The following is a 12,556-nucleotide window of genomic DNA, read 5'->3' on the forward strand; positions in this document are numbered from 1 at the left end:
TTCTTCCTTTTACTTTTACTTTCTCCCTCTTCCTTCTTTTCTTTAACTTTCTCTAATTTCTTCTTTCTCATTTACTTTCTACCCTTCCTCCTTTCTTTTATTTCCCCCTTCCTCCTTTCCTGTACTCTCTCCCCCTCCCTACTTTTCCTTTTACTTTCTCTCCTTCTTTTCATTAACTTTCTCTAATTTCTTCTTTCTCATTTACTTTCTCCCACTTCCTTCTTTTCATTAACTTTCTCTAATTTCTTCTTTCTCATTTACTTTCTCCTCCTCCCTCCTTTTCTTTACTTTCTCCATTTTTTACTTTACTTTTTTCCTTTCCTTATTTTGCCACACTGTTCCCCCTTTCTCCTTTTAATTTAATTTTCCACTTGTCCTTCCCCCTTCCTTTCCCCATTCCTATCTATAAATATACTTTGCTTGTCTTTTTGTAACCGATAGACGTCAAAACGGCTTAACCGAAGGGAAAATTTTTCATTTTGTAAAATTTTGAAAATCCACGAATAAAAAATGTAAATCCGCAAAATTGTTTATTATTGTTTTATCGAAGAGATTTATGCTAAAGATTAAGCAACAATTAAAAGTAGAAACAGAAGATGGACTCAAAGCGCCCTGATAGCCAGGCCTTTTGTCTGTATAAAAATATTATTTTTCCCACTCCTTTCAGTTTCTCTCATCTCCCCTTCACCCTTACATAGAGTTAAGAAGCATATATTCTTTGTTCTTCTATTTGATGAACCCAAACCTCTGAGATTTATCATTGTATGAAACGGTGATTATAACATTATACATGGTTGATTAGAGATTTCATGTGGAGTTTAATTTCTTAGAAGATTCGCTGTTTAACGTATTTGTTAGAACTGATAAATGGTTCAGCGAATTCTTTTGCTGATTTACATTCAAGCTAGATTTATAATAGATGAGCTGATTAATATGAAAGCTGATTTAGGGATAAGTAGCTGGACTGATCTTAAAAGAATATTAGCTGAACTGATTTATATTAAAGCTGATCAATAGAATAATTGCTGAACTGATTAATAGAATAATAACTGGGCTTATTAATAGAATAATTGCTGGACTGATTAATAGAATAATTGCTGAATTGATTAATAGAATAATAACTGGACTTATTAATAGAAAAATTGCTGAAATTGATTAATAGAATAATAGCTGAACTGATTAATAGAATAATAGCTGAACTGATTTATAGAATACTAGCTGAACTGATTAATAGAATAATAGCTGAACTAATTAATAGAATAATAGCTGAACTGACGGAATAAAAGCTGAATTTATCAATAGAATAATAGCTGAACTGATTAATAGAATAATAGCGGAACTTATCAAGTTATCAATAGAATAATTGCCGAGCTGATTAATAGAATAATAGCTGTAATTATTAATAGAATAATTGTTGTACTGATTGATAGAACAATAGCTGAACTGATTCATAGAATAAAAATAGAACTGATTATTGGAATAAAAGCTGGACTGATAAATGGTATGATGGGAGAGCTGTTTATTGTATGGGTAACTAATGATTGATTGCTTGAATTGATTGTTAGATGGATATTATTTATGTAGCATGCTTGGCATTTGGTAGTTAGTGTCATATATAGTGATACATCTACCATAGTTACAGTTCAAACCCGACCCTTTATTATAGTTTTAGTTCAAACCCAAACCTTTTCTTATATTATAGTTTAAACCCGACCCTTTTCTTATATTATAGCTCATTCTGACCAGCTTTTCTTACAGTATAGTTCAAACCGGACCTTTTTCATTTAGAATAGTTCAAACTCGACCCTTTTCTTTTAGAATAGTTTAAACCTGGCCCTTTTCTTAAAGATTAGTTCAAACCCGACCCTTTTTTATAGTATAGTTCAAACCTTACCCTTTTTCTATTAAATAGTTCAAACCCGACCCTTTTTTATAAAAATTAGTTCAAATCCGACCCTTTTTTTATAGAATAGTTCAGAAAAGAACCTTTTCATATAGAATATGTCAAACCCGACCCTTTTCTTATAGTATAGTTCAAACGGTGCCATGACAAACTCCTGAAAGACAAAACTCCTAAAAGACAAACTCCTGAAATTATGAAATTTTTCTCTGAATGAAATATGATAAAATTCATAAACTTTAGGAGAAAAAATCTGCAAATATCCCAGAAAAAATTCTCAATCTTTAGTAATTTGAATATGCTTCAACCAGCAAAGTATTACAATGATCAGAATAACCGCAAATTTATTATTATTTATTTTTTATCAGGGTAAGTTATGACACTTTCTGTTATTTAGGGTTAGGTTAGGTTAAGACACTTTCTGGGCCGAGTGCTGCGGCTAGGACAGGCTATGGGGCTGAGCGCTGCGGCCATGACAGGCTAGGGGGCCGAGCGCTGCGGCCATGGGTTAGGTTAAGTTATGACACTTTCTGGGCCGAGCGCTGCGGCTAGATTAAATATAAATTGTGAAACATTTTTTTTAATTTGATATTATGGAGTTTGTATTTCAGAAGTTTTTATTTTCAGGAGTTTGTCTCGTCAGGAGTTTGTCTTGTCAGGAATTTTTTTTCAGGAGTTTGTCTTTTCAGGAGTTTGTCTCGTCAGGAGTTTGTCTTTTCAGGAGTTTGTCTTTTCAGGAGTTTGTCTTGTCAGAAGTTTGTCTTTCAGGAGTTTGTCTTGTCAGGAGTTTGTCTTTTCAGGAGTTTGTCTTTTCAGGAGTTTGTCTTTCAGGAGTTTGTCTTTCAGGAGTTTGCCATGGCGCCAGTTCAAACCCGACCCTTTTCATATAGCATAATTCAAACCCGACTCTTTTCTTATAGTTATAGTTCAAATATGACTCTTTTCATATATTTATATATATATAAATATATGAAGAGATGGGTCGGGTTTGAACTAAAGAATATATATAAGAATATAAATAATTATGGCGGAGGAAGGGTCGGGTTTGAACTATACTGTGATAACCAGAAAACTCTGGAATTGGGAGACGACTTTTATACTTTATTACTTTATTAAATAGTTCAATGAGCATAGAACAAATAATATTGCAGAGTACACTGACCCATTTAGCTTAACTATATATATANTACACAGATACTTCAATATATGCAGGGTTAGTAAAAAAAGACTTAAAGGTACTGTCGATGTAGTTTCAGGTCTCCATACATTTAAAGATGCATAAACCGAGCCTGTACAACATTTACTTTATTCAATATAACATTTTTGGGTTTCCACAGCTAGATCCGTCTTGAACACACAGAATTCAAAAACGTTGTAATCTTATTGATATTATCTTACCTTATCTCTGATCACTTCTGGCCAGTTAGCTGTCATCTCCGTCCGCCTCTCTCCTCCTTACCTGTACTTGAATTCGGCGAAAGGATAATTTTTAAAATATCAAAAAAATAAAAATTGTACTGAGGCTGATCTTGAGATATCCATTTAAGCATGTTCTAAAGAAATAAGTTTTATTTTACAAATATTTTTTCATAAAAGTCAAATTCGTCCTAGTAAAGTTTATTTACAGAAATAATTCTTTTCTCAAAGTTGTTCAAACTTTATAGTTGAAACAATTGAGATTTCAAAACTTTAGTAAAGTTTCCCTCCCTTGGTATAAAATATATACCCCTGCTACAGTTAAGAACAGCTAAGAACTAAAATCTCCCTCCCTTATTATACAATATATACCCCTGCTACAGCTAAGAACAGCTAAGAACTAAAGACCTCTACACTACTCTAATTGATTTTAGAATATATTGAAACATGAGTTTTGACAGGGCTTGACATATGGGTATTGTTAGGTATATGGGTGGATAGATAGATAGATGAATAGATGTATAGATAGATAGAAAAAAGATAGATAAATATAAAGCGAATATAGATAGATATATGCAATTAGATTATTAAATAGATTGAAAGTTAAATCAATAAATTTCTAGTTTTTAATTTCCAGCTATCTGTAGTGAGTTAAAACTTCTGTAAGTAGTCATCTATTCACCTATTTTCTTCTGAAGTCCTCTTTAGTCTCAAATATACTACTAAAGTCTTCTGTTTTAGTCTCAAATATCCTTCAGTAGCCCCAAAATATAGAATTCCATATCTCCACTAAATTCAGTTTTTTGCTTTTTTTGTGATTTAAAAAGTCATCTCTAGTCTAGTCTCTCGTCCTCTGTTTTGATATCATATCTACTCCTTTGCATCGTTTATATCTATATCTATATCTATATCTATATCGTCTACATCTAAGAACTTTAATATTCTTTATAATGAAGAAGAGGCTGGTAACCCCCCCTTAAGAGGCTTCTAGCCCCCCCCCTGAAGAGGCTTGTATCCCCCCTGAAGAGGCTTGTAGCCCCCCTGAAGAGGTTTGTAGCNAAATATTCAGAATAGGTTATTGTATACGCGGTAATTGTACATCAGAAAAATACTTCATATACAAATGGAGTACTCGTCTGCAAAGCATGTATAATCATATGGTAGGGCGAACCGCGTCAGTTATATCTCCCTTCTATTCCTTACTCCCTGGTCTACAAGCTAGAAATGTGAACAAATCAGAGAAAAATCATAACAACGGATAGTACTGCATTGTTAATCGCAAAACCGGTTAAATCTCGACAACAAAGAAAAAACAAATAGGAAGAGAAGAAAAGAGATAAGAGAACAGAAGAGTAGAGAAGATAAGAAAAGAAAAGAGAAGGAAAGAAAAGAGATGAAAAAATAGAAGAAAAAATAAAAAAGAATAAAGAAGAGAAGAAAGAGAAGAAAAGAAAATATAAGAAAAGAGTAGAAAATAGAAGAGAAGAGAAAAAATAGAAGAGAAAGAAGAAAAATAGATTGCATGAAAGAGAGAGCTTGCATTTTACAGACGTTTTATCATGAAAATATGTTTAAGAATACAAATTATAAAATTAACTTTATTGTAAAATTGATATTTTTGAAAAAAAAAGTTGTCCTAACTGTTTAGCGTACATTTTTTTTGATCATTTAAAGATTTTTGATCATTTGATATTCTGATATTCTGATATTTTTGCGTCAAAAATATCTTACATTACTTGATAAACTTTAAAAGTATGTAGGCCGCCAAATATACCATAATATTAGCAAATACGAAAATCTTCATTTAAAGGGACTGTAAGCGTAAATTCAGGTGACCCTCAAAAATAGCATTGCTCGATTTATAACAGTGCCATTAAAAATTTCTACATGTTTTCCTACAGTGAAAATGCGAAAGTCACTTTTGTAGAGAACACACAATTGAATATAATCAGTTTTCAAAATTATCAACATTGATATCTAGTTCATACTTGTACTTGGTACCGTTGTGAATTTAATCTTTGCATGGAGGATCACTTGAAATTACGCTTACAGACTACAGTCCCTTTAAGCACTTCATGTAAGATAAGAGAGTGTACAAAAGATAGTGTATGAAAGGATAGACGGATAGATATATACCCCCCCCTCCTCCTTTTCATGAAGAAAAAAAAATATTAAGATCAGAAATGTTTTAACATTTCGTTAAAAATACAAACATCTATTAAAAATATTGAATCTACAAAATGAAAATTTTATAAAATTTAAAATCTACAAATATGATCCCCCCCTCTGCCTGCCTGTATAGTTTGATGGTCTGAAACTCATCACAATTCAATCAACAAATGATTTATCAAAATGATTGAGAGTCTTTATACAATATACACACCAGCGCACATACAGACAACCCACACTCACACACTCAAATGTACACAATTGTACAAATGGGACCCAAAGGTGACTTCCCAAGTGACAATTTCCCAAGTGGCAACTTCCCTTATGTACAATTCCCCGAAAGGCAGCTTCCAAAAGGTTAGGTTAGGCCTTCTGGTGGGCCGAGCACTGCAGCTAGAACAGGCTAGGGGGCCGAATGCTGTGGCTAGAACAGATTTGAGAAAATTGCCACTTGGGAGATTGAACATTTGGGAAGTTGGCACTTGGGAAAATACCCTTTGGGAAGTTGCCTCTTGGGAAAATACCCTTGGGAAGTACTTAACATCAACAAATATACACACGTACAATGAGACTTATAGAATTGTGGAATAGTAATACGAAAATTAAGGAAAAGGAATTGAGTCTTTGCCACAACCTCAAATTTGCTATTCCCGATATCTTTGCAACCAAATGTTGGAAACCTTTGATATTTCAAACTATGAACTATGTTAGATCAAAGAATATAAGTTTGAAATATCAAAGGTATACGACATTGGGTTGAAATGATATAGGCACTATAGTTTCAGTAGAAGTAAATATTTCCATTTAATGATATCGCCGATTAAAGGATTAATATCTCTGATTGGATAACAAGATAGATAGAAAGATAGATGTTACCGCTATTTAATTTCTATTGGTTCACACTAGACAACTAACACATGACTGAACCCTGATTGGATCAGGCGCTAATGGACTCAGCATACTAGAGTGTAGGGATTAGAAAATCTGATACAATTCCTTTGTGTATTTGATATTGCTGGCAAGCAAAAAGATTTATTACTGCAGTATGGTTTAAAAATCGCTTATAAAGTGCACATTCATTTAACAGAAGGATCAGGTCAAATGAATTGAGTCTTTGCCTCAAACTCTGATTTACTAATCTCTATATCGTTCCTACCTATTATTCTTAAAGACCTTAGAAATGTTTTACTATGAGTTCTGTTAGATCAAATAGTTTTAGTTTTAAATATCAAAAGTTTGCACTATTAAATTATGTGGATTTGAGAAGTTGAGTTTGAGACAAATGATCAATTCCTTAATAACTGGTCCAACCTTGTGACCTCGTGGCTCCTCAAGTTATGATTTAAGGCATAAGTATTAAAAAAAGAACATGTTTTGAAATTCAAACATTTTGGTCTTCTCCGTGAGCTTTTTAATAAGAGGATTTTAATCTTACTTAAACTTAACTTTAGTTAAACGTATTTCTAAAATCACAACTTGAGTCTTAAAGTCGTCTTCGGATTCCATAGTTTTATGATTAAAACTGTATTAAATCAAATATATATATATATATATACATAATCCTTTCATAACAAAAAAATTCTTCTGAGTTAGCAATTTGTATGCTACAATTATTTCTACTACAGGGAGAACCAAAAAACTATGGAATAGGACCAGCAATGTATTTGATGATGCTATAAAGCAAATAGATCTACTTATTTAATTATTTATTACTTATAAACTGATAATAAGTGTAACTTAAATATTTCCTCTGTCTCATCAACTCATGTCCATTGAAGTATTTCAAGTCATAACTTGAGTCTAAATTATAAAAATTCTAGAGTTTTCTGGTTCTTACTGCACGTATCTTGAAAAACAGACTACTATATGTATAAGGGTAACCGTAAGACTGTAGAAAGACTTAGGAAAGTAAATTTTTTCTATCTTCAGCGATATTTTACATTGAAACGAAGGGAAAAAAGACAAAAAATAATAAATTAGAAGTCGGGAGGTGAAATGATGACAATTTAACCATATTTTTCTACCATAGAAATGATAAAATAATTAAATGAATAAATGAATACAAACATATATAATACCATTATTTTATTATAAAAGATGAGTCAAAATTTAAACAATATATGATATATAAGCAGTTTGTATATTCATATTTTTACACTTTTTTGGTCGCAACAAACATTAAATATATAATTTTATAGTTTTCTTTCACTGGATAATTTTTCATAGTTTTAGTAAAAATTCGCATAACTTTTAGAATTCCCGATCTTGTTAAATTACTGATGACAAGATGAATAAAAATCCGTTGAAGACGATTATCTCAAGAAAAAGATGACTGGTTAAAGATGGCAAGATGGCGGTGCATGTTGTCAAGATGGCGGGAAAATTGACGTCAAATTGGCGGGAACTGTGCGGAAATCCGCGAACTTGTCACATCTATCTTTCCTCAGCTCTGATCAGATTGACAGGAGACAAAAACTAGTTTGGCAATACATGACCCCGACATTCCGCCCTCCTGTCCCAAGCCTAGATATCCTTAAATTAAAGGACGCTTTAAAAACTTTAAGTTTTTCCCGTCATTCCCATGTATCAGTTACTGATAGCTGAGATCTTGTTGTAATTAACGAATTCTTGAAAATAGATTAGGTTTCCTGCGGACCTATCAGTTTCTATCATCATTAATTAGCTCAAGCTTACAGGGATAGATAGATAGACAGATAAGACAGGATGATAGATGGATAGATCAATCTTGACATCCGACACCAGCATCATCTTCAAATGAATTTACTGAAATTCAACTTCTGATAGATCATTCCCCGCATTTCTTTATCGCTCACGGAATTTTTCAAATTAACTAAGATTTATCACTTGACAAGTTCAGTTCTAATCCTGCCTGGAGATTATTAGATCTGTTTAAGCTCAGGAGACACTTCTCCGGTAGTAGATTAACTCCGGGAGAAAATACTCCGGGATTGCACTTGAAGTGAGTGTAGGTCCATACACTCTTTTCCTACAGTTCAAATTTCTTGGTTTAATCCCCCTCCTGTATTCCCCTAGTTGCAGAGTAAACTTCATATTCTCACTTCTCCTGGAAACTAGTTATCTTGAAAAATTGTTGTTGGAGGAGGGGGGGGGGGGGGGGGTGAACCCCTCATAGATTTTGGGATCCACCCTTTTTCCTTAAAGTCTGGGACCTGTTTCATTTCCTGTCAGCTCTTGGTAACTATTCCTGTTATCCTTTGGACCTGGTGGAGCCCCTGAACACTGCCACGCCTCCTGCCCCGCCCCTGGACTCGGCACCAACCCTCCTGTCAGCGTATATCCCCCGCCCCGGCCTCTAGCAATTCATTTTGTTCCGACATCGTTAGGAAGATTAATGGGGTCTTGCCTGCCACGCGGCTGCCACCACGTGATTAATTGATCCTTGGTTTCCAGCCAGCACACTCATATATCAAAATACAGAGAGAGAGAGAGAGGGAACCCACTCCCCCCCCCATCCTGCTCCTTCTAGACCCAGCTCTACACAAACCAAACCTAATGGATTGTGTAATTTGGACCAGGGAGGAGGGATGGAGAAACAACAAATTAACTCTATGTAGTTCTTGTGGCCATCTTTCATTCTTCACGTCAGGGGAAAAAATGGGGGCCTTGTAGGTAGGCTTTATATAAGGTTCTCAGGGTTGAACAGTACTTGTTTGGTTTTTTTGGAAATGATTGTTTGGTGTTCAAAAACATCAGCCTTGTTTGGTGTGCAAGAACAGGTTTGTTTGGGGCTAAATCAGCTTTGTTTGGTGGGAAGAATGATACTTGTTTGATGTGAAAATCCAAACTTGTTTGGTGACTTGGGCTAAACACAAAAAGGATTATGATTGGAGTTAGCAGAGGAAGAGGGGGGGGGGGGGAGATTTTCCTCGTTTGTTGTGTACGATTAATAATAGATTAGGTTGCAGAGCAGCAGAGATCCAGGTCTGCTGTAATGATTAATGTAGAGTTGGATATAATGCTATTCTTGTGTTTTGTTCACTGCTAGAGCTCCTCTCCCTCAGCCATTTTTCATTTTGGATGATCATCGGCTGGCCATATATCAAATTTAAGTTACATCTGAGATGATTTATCACGAAGGAGAAGGGAAGGGGGGTTTGTGTGCTGGGTATATGTGGCAGGGCGAGGGTGACAGGTTTGATGAACGACTCTGCACAATAGGATAGAGCAATGAATTTGCTCCGCACGACATTTAGATCTCGTGATGTCACGATACACAATGTATCAGGCTGTCTCTGGCTGTCTAACTGTCAGGTTTGACAAGTTTCATGCTGTTTTTATCCCTGGGTCTCCCACTAGTGTTATTTTACACTTTTCCAGTTGTGTTATGATCTTATCCGTCTCCCCCTTGATGGATAGATAGATAGAGGAGTAGACCCAGTTTTTGCAGAGATATTATCAACACTCTAGTTTCATCCCCCCGGTCCAACTTATTTGTTCAACTTGTGTCAACACTAGATTAACACTTCACAGAGCACATTAATCTCAGGATTAACCATTATATATATATCCCCCCTGTATTCCTGTAATCCATCATGATAAAAGATTACAACCTAGCTCCATACAAACTGTACAGGGAGAGAGGGTTGTGTGCTCCTAAGGATGAAAGATAGGGAGAGAGTCCTCCTCCCATTGAGTGCTGTAGTCCAGGAGGACCTCCAGGTAGTCCTAGTCCAGAGAGAGAGGGAGGAAGGGGACTAGGATATCCAGGTTTTCCATAGGGATTATATCTAGAAGCAGCAAGGGACAAGGCACTGGGGTATGGTCCCCGTAGACTGGCTGCTGCTCCAGCCCCAGCAAACAAGGAGCTGTATGCAGCTATTGCTGGATTAAGGGATGGGGTTGAAGCTAGATGAGACTCTGACACTGACAAGCTAGTGTGGGTTTTCAAGTGGATTAACAGCTCCTCAGCATTAGTATACCTCTTACCACAATACTCTCTTCCATTCATCCAATTACAAATATAAGGACCTCCTGGTCCCAGTGAGGCACTGGTAGGGGAGGGTAGAGATGTTGGAGGCATGCTTGACATGCCTCCTGGAGCGTACATCTTGTATGCCTCCAGTAGCTCCAGGTAGCCTGGAGGTAGGCCACCAGTAGTGGTTAGACGGGCTAGATAAGCATTATAATTAGCTGTTGGGCAGGATGGATCACGACAAAATGGATCTCTACAGACTCCAGGGTGTCCCATAGATGAAGGATATCCTGGTAGTCCTTGAGGTCGGAAAGCAGGATTAGAAGGATCTAAACTACCCAACCTTCCTAGTCCTCCGTCCTTCGCATGTCCAGCTAGTACCTCTAGCCCACTCTGAATAACTGGGGAGGTCCCACTGCAGGAGGAGGACGGGGTAGAGGTCTTAGAGGACGATTCTTTGGTTCCATCTCGTCCTGCTGTCAGCTGATGAGGACTAGATGCTGACGGGGTTTTGGGTGAATTGACCCGGACCTTGTCATCACTGGCGTAGGGTTTAAAGGAGACAGGTTTAGAATCACTCACATTAATGCTTGGGCTCACATCTCCTCTTTTCTTCTCATCCTTTGGTTTCAACTTCTCTGTGGTTGAAAGTATCTTGGAGGACACATTATCTGCTCCTATCTGACTACAGGTCTGCGCCAACAACTGTAGAGGAGACTTCTCATTCTTTGATTCAGGCTGAAAAAAATATCATTTAAATTAATTTTAAAAAAGATAATTACAGCTTGCATGCAATACATTTGGCTGTCAACGATAAAAAGTGAAATTAATGTTCTGCTGAATGATGAATGCTCCAGTCATTAAACTGATAGTTGAGAAAAATGGGAGTATTTATTTTGCAAATAATAATTCAATATGTCAGCGCTTCAGCCTGATTTATCGACCGACTAAGTCATCAATTCGTTTTAATGTTATCGACCAGCAATTTATAATGTCATTTATTACAGTCAGAAAAAGCTAATTTATGACTTGGAAAAAGGGGGGGGGCGCAATCTAGATTACAAATTATTTTTTGACAAATTACAAAATGAGCAAAAAACTTGCAAGGAATTAGTAATCAAATAAATGAACCCTAAAACTTAGATATGAGACACAAAGCAGACCCAGTTTTGATCTAGTACAGGAAAAAAAACTTACCGAAGTTGGTAGTGGGGCTAAGTACTCTGGGGTGATGTATCTATCTCCCAGAGTAAGTCCAGAACTCATCCTTAATCTCTCCTCTTCCAGGACAGTCATGTGAACAAGGATTTCAATGATTTCTTATTAAATTAACACTTTTCTTGAATTTGACGGATCTTTTCCCACTGGTGGATATTGGCAAACTGACAGAAGCAGTGGCGGACGGGTAGGTGCGGGGTCCCCGGGCGTGACAGTACGGCGGATCTACTATACTTCTCCCTCAAGCTGTGCCGTGACAGGAAGACCATGAAACCTGTTAATCATAACGTCCAATTATTTAGCCCGCCTGTCACTCAACCAGCCATTGTTACTTCAAACATTAATCCACATTATTTGTTTTGATCAAATCCGCGAAATTCTTGCGAAAATCCGCTAAATTGGAACAAAATGGCGGCTATAAGGCGACCCCTGCAGGGAAAGGCTGCAGCTCATCCATCAACAGGCTTTCAGAGAGTGTCAGGGGCTGGCAGCTCACAATATGTCGGGCCGGGACTAACATAAATCAGTAGGTCTTGACATATCCTTGTCCGACCTGTCACAGTCAGTCAAAATAACAAATCCTTCCCCTCGCACCATTCACTAACTTTCTAACTTACTATTTACTTCATACATAGGCGCAACTTGAAGAGGGGGGGGGGCAACTAGTACCCCCCCCGCTCTAGAATGCTTAAACATGAACAGGACAAATAATAAAAATAAAAAATTACATCTTCAAGGATAGAATTATAAGAAAATTTCAAAAATTATAACTTGAGGAAATTTTAAACAAAGCTAATCTTTCATCTTAATTTAAAGCTAGAGTACGTAATTGGCAAGCTATTATAGTAACCTAATAACTCTTTTGCCTGTTTTAATTATCCAATCTTGAAACAATTCAT

The 12,556-nt window shown here is 36.1% G+C and overlaps 1 protein-coding gene across 1 annotated transcript; it reads right to left on the bottom strand.

Annotated features, from left to right (window-relative positions):
* Nucleotides 1-8,291: 8,291 nt before the first annotated feature.
* Nucleotides 8,292-12,126, bottom strand: LOC111718194 (zinc finger protein 503). The gene is made up of 2 exons (XM_023493723.1): nt 11,637-12,126; nt 8,292-11,177 (listed from the first exon to the last, which is right to left on the bottom strand). Exons 1-2 carry the CDS (start codon nt 11,733-11,735, stop codon nt 10,071-10,073), a joined length of 1,206 nt encoding a protein of 401 aa, XP_023349491.1. The 5' UTR covers nt 11,736-12,126; the 3' UTR covers nt 8,292-10,070.
* Nucleotides 12,127-12,556: the final 430 nt, after the last annotated feature.

The sequence above is a fragment of the Eurytemora carolleeae genome, unplaced genomic scaffold (genome assembly GCF_000591075.1).
Source record: "Eurytemora carolleeae unplaced genomic scaffold, Eaff_2.0 scaffold470, whole genome shotgun sequence".
Lineage (NCBI taxonomy): Eukaryota > Metazoa > Arthropoda > Copepoda > Calanoida > Temoridae > Eurytemora > Eurytemora carolleeae.